Source organism: Apis cerana, linkage group LG4, assembly GCF_029169275.1.
Source record: "Apis cerana isolate GH-2021 linkage group LG4, AcerK_1.0, whole genome shotgun sequence".
NCBI classification, from domain to species: Eukaryota; Metazoa; Arthropoda; class Insecta; order Hymenoptera; family Apidae; genus Apis; species Apis cerana.
The window spans coordinates 86,500-100,923 of NC_083855.1; the positions used below are offsets into that span (position 1 = coordinate 86,500).

At 34.4% G+C, this 14,424-nt stretch overlaps 1 protein-coding gene and 1 long non-coding RNA gene across 4 annotated transcripts in view; one reads left to right on the forward strand and one right to left on the reverse strand.

The window, feature by feature from the left end:
* LOC107995230 (zinc finger protein 1) overlaps positions 1-14,424 on the reverse strand; it is a 34,802-nt gene that overhangs the window by 8,911 nt on the left and 11,467 nt on the right. For 2 of the 3 annotated variants that reach the window (XR_009829389.1, XM_017052610.3), the window contains exons 2-4: positions 1,450-1,772; positions 738-878; positions 94-394 (exon numbers count right to left, since the gene is read on the reverse strand). Coding sequence is in view for 2 of the 3 variants with exons in the window: in XM_017052610.3 (XP_016908099.2) it covers positions 94-394; positions 738-878; positions 1,450-1,772 (765 nt within the window). In the remaining variant the exon portion in view is untranslated. The remainder of the gene's footprint in view (positions 1-93; positions 395-737; positions 879-1,449; positions 1,773-14,424) is intronic. The other variant, XM_028665446.2, reaches the window with a different exon arrangement.
* LOC107995231 (uncharacterized) lies at positions 1,771-2,830 on the forward strand. The gene is made up of 2 exons (XR_009829390.1): positions 1,771-2,564; positions 2,659-2,830. It is a non-coding gene; the product is annotated as an uncharacterized LOC107995231 (long non-coding RNA).

Sequence of the window (14,424 nt, forward strand, 5' to 3'; positions counted from 1 at the left end):
GCGATTTTATTTCGAGTAAATATACCCAGAGAAATTTCCCCAAAGTTTTTCCAGATGAATCACGAAAGCATAGACAGATCGAGGCGATCTTACCCGCTCCTTCTCGCTGTATCTCCTGATAATCCGAGGGTGAAAGCTTCGGCAGAATAGGGAGGAAAGTGTTATTATTGGCCGCGAGCAGATCGACATCGCGCCGCCCCGGCGGCAGGGATTGTTGCGCCTTTTTCGATCCGCGGTCCACGTTGCTCACGTTCGTGTGCCTGGATTTCTTCAAGTTCACTATCAGGCACTTCTTCGAGGTCATGTGACTCGAGTACGAGCCCGAGTGGGAGAAACGTTTGCCGCAGTTGTTACATTGGAATGGCTTTTCACCGCTGTGAATGCGAAGGTGCTCCTGGGAACAGGAAGGGAAAAAATAAAAATGGAGGTTGAGAAAGTAATGGGGGAAAAAGAACGGATGGTGAGAACTAATTAGGCGAATATGAGATTCATGCATTCCATTCGTTTCTATTCTTTGCTCTTTCTTTCTTTTTTTCTTTTTTTCTTTAAGGAACGAAAATTATAGAAAATAACGCGTAGAGACGTTCCGTTCGGACAAACTAAACGTTTAGAGAGATTCTGTCGTGGGAGAAATTATACGAAAAGGGGTGAGGCAGTGCTGTGTGAAAATAGATGGTGGAAATAAAGAATAACGATGTACGAATGAGAAATGAAAAATAAGGGTGCACTCGTAGTACCTTGAGGTGATGCTTAAACTTGAAGGCTTTCTCGCAATGGGGACACTTAAACTTACGAAGCACGGCACTCTCATCATGGCTGATCATGTGTCTCTGGAGTCGGTAGACGTTGGCGAAGGTTTTGCTGCACACCTTGCACGACTGGAAAAAATTATCGACTTTTAACGAACGATTATATTTATTCCCTCAAACTCTCCCGTCTATTCTCGTTCATAATACGCTCTTTATATACGTTTCGAGATGTTTATTGCAACATTTATATCTATATCTTTTAGGGAAAAAGAAGTTTTACGTATCAAGATTTCGCGTTAACAAGCGTAAAATAATAAAGACGAGTAGAAACGTCGAAGCAAAGCAGTCGAAGCAGACGCGCGTTTATCGCGAGAATGAACCTCTTTGAATCTCGCAATCGCACAGGTGTGATGACCAATACGGTTTTACATAAACTTAATGACGATGAATCATTACGTCGTACATCCGACAATCACGATACGCGTTCTCGCGCGTGTGTATGCATAATTAAATCGAGGATTTTCGTCCGAAACGCGTTTCTCTCTATTATTACCCTTGGTGGCCTGGAAAAATGAAGCGAGGCAAGGAAGAGGAGGCATCCGACGGCGAGAAAAGAGCGCGCAAAGAAGAATCCGGCCGCGCATGATCGATAACACGCGAACAATGGAGTCCTCTCGTCCTTGACGTTAGTTTCACTCACCACTTGGGGGAATTGAGCGTTGAGATCGTTCTTGTCGATGGCGTACGAGGTCTTGTGCGTGTCCTCGAGATGGAGCTGAAGCACGTGGACGTCCCGACAGAGGAAGCCGCACTGGGGACACCTCTCGCCACCCTGTTTCGTCGATCCGCCCTCGCCGCTGCCGCGGCCGCCACCCCCACCTCCTGCTCCTGCTCCTGCTCCCCCGGCCTCGCTACCTGTCCCGCCGCCACCTCCACCCCCACTTCCCGTGGTTGGCGCCCCAGCCGTGCAACCTCCGCCCACCTCCGCGTTCGCGACACCTGCTGCCTCGTCCTCGCTGCAACCTGAAACACAACCAGCCACACGTGCACTAATCTTTCGCCGTCCCTCTCTCTCCCATCCATCCGTATCTCTTCTCTCGCCCGCCCCCCCTCCACTTCCTATCGGTCCGCGATAACAGGCCGCAGAGACACGATCGTCACGGCTGCGTTTACGCGTTTCCGACAGTTTTACCGTTTTTCGATTCGCGAAATTCATTTTCTTCCCGTTTCGTTCTTTCTTCTGGGATTCTTTGTACATGTATATATATATATATATGATATGATTTCGAGAAAATTAAGGTTTAGAGTTTTTTAACATGTTCGTTACAATTATCGATAACTTTCTCGTTAACTACTTATGTTGCGTTATATGTTAATTACATTCGTGGGAGAATTTTGTTCGCGTTAGATGAAACGAGCATCGAGAAAAGTGTATAATTAAAAATGAACGAGGCGATCTTCGTGTTTTAAGGGAATAAAAAATTTTCCTCTTTTTCTTTTGTAAAATAAACGTGTTTTATATATTACGATTATAGTAATTGTAATTAATTGTAATCACAGGGGTATAATTTCATCAAATTCGAACTATCGAAGACATTTTTATCCAATCGATTCTTTAAAGTTGTCCTACAAATCTATCGACATTCTCCGTACGGAAGGAAGAAAGTGTTCATTTTTAAATTTCGAAGAGATTCGTCATACAACAAGGTGAATGGTAAAAGTTAAATTTTAGATTAATAAAAAATGTTTTGTTTTACTCTCTCCATTCCGTTTCCAGGAAAAACGTTTTATAATGGATATAAATCTTATCTAATTGTAAGTGTAGCTGCCTCTTAAGATTTCAAAGCGACTTTTGTTTTTTTTTTAAATAGCCTATATATTTTTATTTAATCGCGTAATTTATTTCAAGGTGAATCCATTACATCTTTCGAAATATAAGGTGTTCCGTTCCGGTTTATCTTGCAAAATCTTATCAGCACGTTCTATGAATAAAAATAAAAAAAATATTCTTAGGATACATCGACGAAGAAAAGAACTGGTATTCACCTCGTATGTAAAAGCGGATCTAGTTTTCAGAGAAATTCAAGGTGTTTAGATTTTTTAAACAGTCTTAACTTAGTCTTTACTCGCTTCAAATGATTCGATGTAACAAATAATCGAATAATAAATCACCAAAATTATTTATATTCATTATTGGCAAAGAACACGAAATTCATTTTTTACATTACAAAACATTATTAGTAATTAGAAAATATCGGCATTGTTGAGAATAACGAATGTACAAGTTTTTTTGATTCATAAATATCGATTATTAAGGTGAATTTAATTCGTACTTGAAGCAAGAAACGAAGGAATATTGTTGTGCGAATTTTTATGATCGGCGACAAGACGGAACGTCGGCAAAATTCAGAAGACATCGAACAAGATCGGGACGCGAATATCTTCTTGAACGAAACCAATTGAAGACGGAACCACTATACTCTCTGCGTCAGTGACGTTCATAAATATACAGTCACGCGTGTCTCGAGCACTTTTTAAAGTGGTAAACGACGTGATAGATATCCTTTCAAACTTTCGACTCGCGTCCAATTATGTTTTGACGTGTTTTTAATCTGCGCGAGATTTCATAGTCCCCTCGAAATGTATTAAATTTTGAGCGAAAACTTTTATTAAATTTTCATCCATTTTTCTTTGAAACTTATCATGAAAATATGATTCCATCGTGAAAGATCGATCAAACGATAGATAGAATAAAAGATTTTTAAAATTATATCAAAGGATATACTTAATTAATCTTTATAATTCAATTTTCCTCGCGATCAAAATTATCGTTAAAGTTTAATCGGCGTGAATAAAAGAAGAATCGATAGACGGATAGTCTGTTTGTCTAAGTATAATTACGTTACAAATAAAATGTAACATATTTATTACAAACTCCTTAGTTTCATTGCTCGATGGAAATTTTCCAAATTCGAGAAAACGAAGGCGAAAAGAGGGCAGCACGTACGAGTGGAAAACAAGAGGCGAGAAAACGGAAGTCACGTACGTGTGTGATCTCGTTCCACGAAGCAGTCCGTGCACCGCGAACTTTGCTCGCGTAGTAGGCCGATAAAACGTCGAAATGGGTCAGAGCCGTGACCTTTCCTGCCTTCCTATACCGTTCGAGGATCACTTCGAAAAGCAACGTACTCCGTGACTGCTGCCACCGATGATAAAGAACGCACGATCGCGTTGCACGAAAGATCGTTACGAAATCCGCGATAACCGATCTCCGTGTAATTACTTTCGTCGAAAATTTTATTCCAGAAATTTATTTTCAATCGCTCGATGCATACGAGTGTATCCATTAGGATCGTATCTCTCGTTGCTTTGACTTATTGTTTCTCTTTCTTTTCAGGCATAAACAATATTTCTCGAAATATTGTTCTTACATATTCCAATTGTAATTCTTTTTCCATCAAAAGTTATTATATTATTCAATTCTTCTTCCTAACGAACGTTACATTCGTTGAATTGTTGAATTAGTTTTCTTGATTTTCATCCCGCTTTTCTGTGCGAGCTTAAAATCGATCAAAGTTATAATAATCGATAACCATATTCGAGAATTCTGTCGATCGCAAAAATTGCTTCAAATAATTAATCCGCCCGTCAGAGATTAGTTGAGGGACGGAATCGATCCATCCAAAACGAGACGTTATCTTAAGCGAGGCGTCTAGCGATCGAGACTGCGTGCAGATGCGTATCTTGCAGCGGCTGTCCTCGAAAGAAGAGGATGAGACGCCATCAGTGACGTCAGAGGAATGCAGAAACTGGTCTAGCAAATTGTAAGTAATGTTGCACAATCTCAGATTCATCTGGATCGAGACGATCCACGGAAAATTTATCCGATCAACGCGGCAATATCGCGATATGCGTAAAAGTCTATGAAATGGGCGATCAAGATTTGAAACGTAATCTTAATATCTTTGTTTTGAACGCAGAATGAAAGAAATTTTCTTTTGTGATAAAATTATCATTTTAAGATCTCTCTAATATTACCTTCTCTTTAAGCAACCGTAAGGAAATAAAAGAATTTACGTATTTCGAGATGCAAGTTTTACATTAATCTCTTGCATCAAATTACAAAAATAATAACATATCGATTACGACTCTCCAAATCTCTAATCAAAAATCTGTTTGATTCTTCTTAAAATTTATAAACTATTTGCATATTATCGATAAATAAGAAAGGAGAAAAATAACAACAACTATTATGCGATGATATGGAAATAGTTTATAAATTTTCAAAAGTTACTGTCTGTCAAACCGCAACAGACGCTTCCGGAGATTATCGTATAAAATGGCACAGTATGTCGATTACCTCCGGAAAGTGGGTAGCTTTCAACCGCAAGATCAATTGTCGCGAGAACTTGCAAGAATTTTAAGAAATCTCTGTTGTACTCTTAATAAATTTTAACCAAATTAGAGGGTCGTTTTATCGCGTAAAAATATATTTTATAATATGATGTAGATTATTAAATTTTCTAAAGAAAATACGCCTGGTGAACAATTTGTGATGAATATAATATATAAAAGAATATAAAAGAAATGATATTATTATTTCTAACTTTATTATTCGTTAATTTCATTTTTAAAAAACACAACATATATATATATATATATATATCACAGACATACATTTTTCTTCTTTAATTTAAATTTATATTTCACGTAGATACGATTTATTAAATTATCGTAGAAGAATCGAATACAAGAATTGTCCATTTTTAAATAAATGCTCGAGTCATGACGAGATGTAAAAGCTGGGATAAGAATGAACTATAAAAAGAAGATCTACGAAGGGATGCCGGATCAAATTTCTTGCAATCAAAATACGACACGATCCATTGCTCTGTGCCACTACTGCATCGTTTATCTTATCGCAGTAAAGGAACACTAAGAACGGTATTGCAAAACACGGGAGCACACTGTGCGCAACTTTTTGCTAGATCTTAAACGTCAATACGAGAAATTTCCATTTCCTATCGGTAATTTCTTTAAATTATCACAGTATATCATATTATATAAATATTAATATCAATATAACGTATTGAATTACACCATTACGTTATTATTTTATGATATCAGCGATACAATATTATACGTACTTTACAATCACGATTCGTATTTCTTCAATTTTATTTTATTCATACCACTCGCATCGTATACCATCCCTGAGAATAAATCTTTATATCTAGACACTTTAAATTGTGTTATCGGGGAAAAATTTTTTATAAATTAAAATTAATTAAAGGCTACGTTATTCGTTGAAAATGATTAAACGAATTTGCGCGAAAAGAGGTAAGAAAAATTATTTCGTATAAATAGAGATTAAAAAATATTTTCTGCGCATGATAATTATTTAAAATTATGATACGAATGAAAGCGGAAAAAACGCAAGCAAATTTTATTCTATGTGTAAAAATAAAATATAAAATTTTTGAAAGGATTCACTCGATACGTGGTTAAAGAAATCGTAATGTTAATTTCGTAACGTGTGGAAAATTGAATTTAAAAATTTAATTTACATTTTTTGCTTATTATTATTATGTAAAGTAACCACTTATCGACAGTTCGTTTATATTTAATAAGAGAAATAAGTTTCGCGCGTACTACGAAAATTTATCGTATTTATTTTTTTATATGGAATCACGTCTCGTTATATACCATCGGTGATAAGACATTTTATATGTAGATAGAAGCAAACGTATCAAATTTTTGGATAATAATATTATTTTCGCATTTCACGTTACGATTCGTTTAATTAAGTCAAATGGTGGAATTTAAATTAAATACGCGAATTAAAGAGAAGCTGACTCGTCCTGTTCTCTCATCCGAGCGGTTCGAACAAGTCACGCTTGCCGCGATGATTATTTAACGGAAGAACATGTGTATCGACCAACGATCGTGCGAATTTCTCTCGTAATTCGTCGGTAAACCGTCTTATTCGATCTCGCTAGACAATGTGCTGCGTCTGTATCGAAACCGCGTGTCTCGTTGTTTCTATTTTTAAGATCGGAGTTTGCCATCGAGGTATTTATCAGGGGAAACGAGACTCTCGTCATCCTCTTGCGTTCGAAATATTTCAATTTTGATTTTAATGAAAATTTCTACGTGGAGATATAATGTGAGATAATTTTTTAGTGGAGCATTTCGTCCATTTTATACTACTATTACGATACTAAAATCCGAATATTTTATAATTTTAAATTTTGTCCCATTTTTATTGATACAAAATTCATCGCAGTATCACGGGCAAACTTGTTCAAACACGGAAAAATTCGTTATAATTGATTAATTTAATTTTTCTGAAAAAAATATTTTTTCAGAAAAAGTTTCATCAGGAACGTAGGATTTTTATAAATTTCAATAACGTAATTCTTTGGGTAGTTAATCTTAAGTTTAACTAAAATATAATAAAAACTTTTGTTACTTAATGTCGTTCTCAAATAGAATACGATACAAACAAAAACGTAAAAATATTTCTCTCGTGAACCGCAAAAGGTTTAAGACACGACAATATCACCGTACTTTCGCGATAAATAAATGTTTTTCTGCTTGGTCGTGAAAGCGAGGTCGTGCTTTTATAAGGAATTCGTTTTTTATAAATTTTCAATAACGTTACTTTCGTTTTAAAATAGACAAAAATTAAAAAAATAGCGATTCAGATGATAATGAATAATACAGATAACGCTTTAAATTAGAACAAAGGAGATAAAAGAATCGTAAAATGTTATTTTATGATAACATAAAAAAAAAAAAAAGAAATATACGTATAAAAAGATGAGAAATTCCCAAGAAATCGATTTTTAAAATCGTAAAGATTTCCCAACAAACATTTCTCGTATGAATCAAAATATGAAAAAAAGGTAAAATCGAATCAGAAAAGAATCGAAAAAATATTACGATATCTTGAAAAGTGTTCGAATCCAAGGTTACGGAAGCCGTAACGAAGCAACTCATCCTATAGATACAAAATAGAATCGACGAACACTTGGAACGCTATAGCGATCGAAACAAAAAACGTTCCAGAAAGTTCCAAGGTTACAAATGCTGCACGATAGAAAACTCGTGGAAACGAAATATAGCGAAACAAACGAAAATAAATGGAACAAAAGAGGATGAAAATGTCGCAACGTCGCGATCGAACTACGTTTCAACAAAACTAATTAGTTTCCGAAAAGTTATGCAGAAGAGATGAAATAGAAGGCAAAAATTTCTCTCGATTCAATCGAACGAAAGAAAAGAAACATTTTATAATTCCAGTACAGTCGCTTCAAATGTGATGGAATCGTAATGGAGAAACTCGACGTATCGGGAGCGAAACAGAGGAGGAAAGAGAGAAAGGGCCCGGTACAGTTTTCGGTTTGGGCAACACCTTGATCGAGGGGGGAGGATGGCGCGCTTGCTTACGTCACTTGACAACGTGGTTCACACACACGCTCACGGGCCATAAAGGCGCGTTTGCACGGCGCCGAAGATGCGGCGCGGCTGACGCCGCCGCCGCGTGCGAAGTAAACGATTCGTCGGAGAGGTCATTGAGCCTGATAGGGCGCGGCCGCCATCTTCCACGATGTTCAAACCACTTCTTGACGAGTTTTGTGGCGACGCTCGCCACCGACCAGAAACGATCCCTGCGCGAGCTCTTCGACTCGATTGCTCTATTAACGCATCGTTGGACAGTACGTTTAAAGACCGGTTGTTAAACACGATTGCCATGATTTTCTTTATTTTAGACTCATTCGACATTACGCCATCTTGTCGGAGTTTATCACGTTCTTTTGTCTCGGAATTTGAATTTCCTTTCGTCGTTTGAACGAACGATCGAAATATATCTAATAAATAAAAATAATTCGATTCATTTTCTTTCGCCTAAACTTTACGAATACGTAAAATTCAAACTATTCGCATTATCCAAATTAAATCTATCACATTTCGTAATTTTTTTAACTTCTTTATTTAACTCCTCTCTGTCGCGAAAAAGCATAAAATACGCGTATTAAATAGCGATTCCCGAACGGGGTTGGGAAATAGAACAGTTTAAAAAGAGACGATTCGACGATTGTAAATCTCGAGTAACGTTCGTGATTCAACGCAAATGGCACCGTTATTTTACAGCATTGTGTACGCGCGAGCCAATCAATGGAACGCGCGCACCAATTGGTCGTGGGCTAAATGCCGACCAATCGGTTGCATCAATTTCATCGATTAATTCAAAACAAACGTTTGAAAACTCCATAATCGCTCTGATAAAAAATTACTTTTTCGATCAATTTTAATTTTATATAAGGACGATCAAAAACGATACAGCAATACAATTCTAACTGCGACGAAATCCTTCTTAATAGTTTTAATAATTTGCTATCTCGTTACGACATAACCTCTACGTACATCAGTGAAATCGATAAAACTTGCATTATTGACCGATGGTTCGCACGAGACTGTTTATGTACGATATATTGGATCGTTTCGCAGGATCGTCGTCGAGGATAATAACAAGAGATAATAATAAGAGAGAGGAATCATTCAAAATCGTGCAATTCGGGTCGCGAATGATTCAGCGGACGGGTTGTTTATCGAGAAACAATGGTTTATTGGCAGCAATTACGAGACGACGCTATCCGATTGAAAATATTTTCATCCAACAAGATTAAAGCATAATAAGAACGTAGTATCGCGACATTGTGATGTAGAAATCGGTATACTTTGTTATTGCTTTTCTTGTTATTAAGATTCGCGCGTGTTCCGTTCGTAGATCATAAATTTTTAAAGAATCGTAAAGATTAAGTTGTTTTCGTGAAATTAAATTGTTCTCCATTGATGAGAATGTTTATTTGTACATCTCGATTTTAATACACGCTTCCAATTTATATAAAATAGTATCTTATATATAAGAATATCTTTTCTCTCAACAAGAGATATTTTCTTTAACAAAAGAAATATTTCACTATTCCATTTCACAAATTAAATTCTTTACGATGTTGAAACAGATCGAAAGAGACGAGATACGCGACATAAATGTGAGTGAAACGATAGCGTTACTTTGCTATCGAAAAAAAAAACAATAATTACGTCACGTTATATTATCGTTTTACATTGTAATAGCGTGAATGAATTTGATGCCACTTGGTTGCTCGCGATCCATGACTTCCACGAAACCTATCGTAACGTGTATCACAATTTCTCGTTTCATTCGAGATTACAAACAATTTTGCGTCTCGTGTAAAGCGATATACATATAATAATATCCCTTTTTGTCAATTTATATTTTTATCGTGTATAGCTGTTTCGAATTTTCTCTTCAATCTTACATTCAATCAAATTAGAAATTAAAAATTCAAGCTCTTTTCTTTTATTACCGTATTATTAACCGTACGAATCATCGGGAAAAAATGATTCGAAAGAAAGTGAGAGAACTAAACGAACTAATTTAAAGAGAGACATGGAATGCAAGTCGAGGTATAAACTACAATGAAACGAGCAAGTAAATATAGCTATACGGTCGACCTCGTACCATCGAATAGAGCTAATTACTCTTTTATCGTCGTACGTTGTTTGAGAATTTTGTGAATGCATTTAACAAAATATTTGTTTATAAAAAGGACTTAATCGAGTATCAGATAATTGGATGATATATTAAAAATTTCGTTCATATACCGTTATTGCGTTACTTGATTTTAAATCCCAAAAAAATTTTGTCTTCCATTTTTTTTTTCATTCTTTATTTAACGAAGAAAGTATGTTACATCCTAATTTTGAATTACAAAAATATAATCGTATATTAATTAAGTTGTCGTACAGTTATCACGATTAATAATTTTATTATAAAAAATTACGAATATAAAGTATAAAGTATGATAGATTACATAGCGTGGAGCAATTCTTTTATTAATAGATTATCGTTTCAAGGAAATGAAATTAAGATTGTAGTTTTAATATCTTTTTCTTTTTAAATATAACACGAATTACGATTACGCGAAGCAAGATTATATATTAAATATTACGAGCAAAATTGTACTTAAAAAATAAAAAAAAATAAAGTATTTATTTTTTGAAAATGAAAATTTGTAAATTGATTTCATGGATTCAAAGAAATTTACAAAAAAATTGCTGCAAGTATGATCCGTTAATAAATAATATATATATATAAATTATGTATATACAAACTTTGATTAAAATTTACGGATCGAATGAATTTTCCTATAAAATGATCATTCTTGAAATTTAATATTATCGTATAAATAAATACTTTATATTTATTGCTTTATTTTATCAAATTTTGACATTTCGATATTATAATGCAATATTATTTACGATAAAATATAATATAATAAATATTAACGCGTCGATACACTTGCTCAACGTAAATTAAAACCGATTTCCTTTTTTCTCTCGAGCAAGTTAATAACCCGAAAATCCGAAAGATTTGTCAGCACGATGAATAATAAGCGATTAAACGTCAGAGTGTAAACATACGATAAAAAATATAATTTTCCGTACGAGTGAAAGTGTAAAAAATTACAAATATTAAATTTTTATTAAAAAAGGCATCGAGCAATATTTGAGCGGTGTTAAGCGACAATTTAACGTCGATCCTTGCTTAAAAAAGGTATTTATTTAAGAGGAGAGAACAAAAAACTATTGTTAATATTTTCCTTCAAAGACGGCGACCGCTCGTTTTCCTTTGTTCGCGACGGGAACCAGACATTTTCGCAATCACATCGATGCGATTCGCGCGTGCAACTCGATTATTCGTCCGCGTTTCGCTGAAAAATACAGAAACAAACGGCACCGAGATAACCGACCGCGAACGAGAGATAACGGAAACGAAAGAAGAGACTGAAGAACACGCGGGTAGATGACTTAGTGAACTGCATACAACACGAGCTGCCACCGATATAGTAACGTCATTCATCGTGAAATATGGGAAATGAACGGCTTATCTGTCGACAAGAATAATGTTCCGTCTTTCTTTTCATAAGACGAAACAAAAGAATCATCTTCGAAACGAAATGAGGAAATTCGGCGAGCCTCTTCGACTTGGCATTTGTTTCGAGAATTTGATTTATACGCGCAGACAATGATTTGATTCGTAAATTGAACGTAGCATACCTGAAAACGAGACATTGCGTTCTTATGAGATATAAATATCTGCCTATATTCTAAAGATCGAGAAAAGAATTTTTCATACAAGGTCTGGAAATAGATTTCTCTATTTTACCACTAAACTCGGGGATACGTTTCACAACGATAACGTAATTTTAGTTTTTATTAATAGTTTTGACATGAAAAAAAATTATAAAACGATTTTTTTAATTTTTACGTCTACATTATGATATTTCCATGTTTAATTATCAAACATTTTTTCATCATTTATTTTTTACAATCAATTTATAGAGCAATAACATAACCTATAATACCATAACCATATAATTATAATAATAATAATAATAATAATATTTCAAAGGCAATTGTCAATAATACAAGATCGAGAAATAAATTACATTATTCTGTCTGAAAATAATCGAGAAATCTTTCTTTGAAACAAATAAAATCAACAAGATTTCAAAAAATACTTTGTGATTGATTGTTCGTTCGCACGAGATAAATATTTACTTAGAGGCAAATCGGCAAAGAGTACAATTTTGTTGCGGCCTCGATTCATCGAGGGCGGTAGAATCGATTGAATGGCCATCGCTGAAATCCTTTTAGAACGCGATATATTCTACTCTTTTTCCGCTCTCAAAAATAGAGCTTCCGAGAGCCGAATGGATAAATATTTTTCCACGTTTCGAGCCGATTGGAAACCGGATTCGTCTAATAATTATATCCATTATAATATCATTCTTAAAGAAATGATCGATCTTGATATCTTTTTCAAGCGTCAAATTTCCGAGGATCGGGTTGGGATAGGTTTGATATCGTTCGTAAGCTCGTTTAAATTGGACCATCATAGAGGACACTTCGTTTGTTTCTCGTGCGATTGGCAACACGCCACGGGAAATACATTTTTTATCGTCGTAATAACACTCAAGTTAGGACTTTCTTGTTTGAGACGTTGATTTTCAAATTTTCAAATTAGATACTTAATCTTTGTTCCAAACTTGAATACGAATTTCATTTGAAATGAAAATAAAAAATACCTAATTTGATCAGATTAACTTTGGTTTATTTGAAAAACTTGAAACGTGACGTGAAACGTATTTACATAAATAAAATTTTTATTATGCTAAATACTTGATGAAATTTTTATGTCAATCATAATAATTCACATTATCTGCGTCGCTTATTTTCGGAATACTTTACCTCGCATACATTTGTTGTATGTTTTGATTGAATTTTTTGAATTTTAGATGTCGTTAACAAAGAATTGACAATTATATAATAAATTGAGTAAATTTCGATTTGTCGAAGAATTTTCTATTACGAGTTCAAAGAGCGTTTGAAAGATTTCGAGCTCTTTGTTTTATAAATAAATGTTTGAAATATTTTGTTATACGTCATTGTACATTAAAAGAACAATGTTTAAACAAACTATGTACGAAACATGGAGTTCTTTGTTGCAAAAATAATCGCTTAAGTATTCTACAAGTTAAAAAGTTTCCGATCGAACAATGTTGAAAACACAATCGTTTAAATATTCTAATATTTACGTAACATATCATCAAATCAAATATATTATATTTCTAATATTCCAAATTATTATAAATACGACTATATAAATATTGAATCTTTGCAAGTAGCAATTAAAAGTTCAATTTAATAAAAGTCCTTTTATTACAGAAATAACAATTATTGTTTAGTCTAATCTAATAAATATGAAATTTGAACAATGATGCTTACTTAAGTTTAAAACTTCGTTTAATTTACGATTCTTGATCAACGAAAACGGAAGAGTAAAAATCATCGAATTTCAAAGTGATTCTTCTGACTTGAAAAAGTACGAGAACAATATTTGAAACCAAACAGCCGTCGCGCACTGACCACAGTCTTAATTCATTCGAGCTACGAAAGTAGTATGTGTCGGATTGGGTCTAAAGTTCAGTCAACACACGCAAGCTCTACCGGCGTGAATCACGAAAAATTGTCAGAGCTCGTTGTTAGGACGTGACGCCAGTAATGGCAAAACGCGATAAAAAATGTCCACGAATCGATGCAAAATTGCGAAACCTCTCGATTTCAATAAAGAAAAAAAAATACTTTTCTCTGGATAAAAATACGGTCACTGCACATTTAAGGTTAAAATACGCGTGACGTTCAACGTTGAATATTCTAATGACACGATCCACGAATTTTATTTGCAGAAATTTATTTTCAGAAATTATCCATCGAATGATAAAATTTACGATTGAATTATGCGGAAATTTTATTAAGGAATAAATTGATTTATATCGCTGCTATATTAATTTATTTTATTTTCCTTCTTTCACGAAATACATGCGTACAGTAATGTTATCGATTATTAATTAATTTCGTACATGGATCGTAACTTATTATTTAATACAGATTTAGATATATTTAACAGGATAATATATATTAATTTCTTGCAATTTATATATAAATATTTCTATCACACGTCGTTTCACTGAAAAATAGTTTTCACGAATGTAATGCGCATGCGTAGAATGCACGCGTA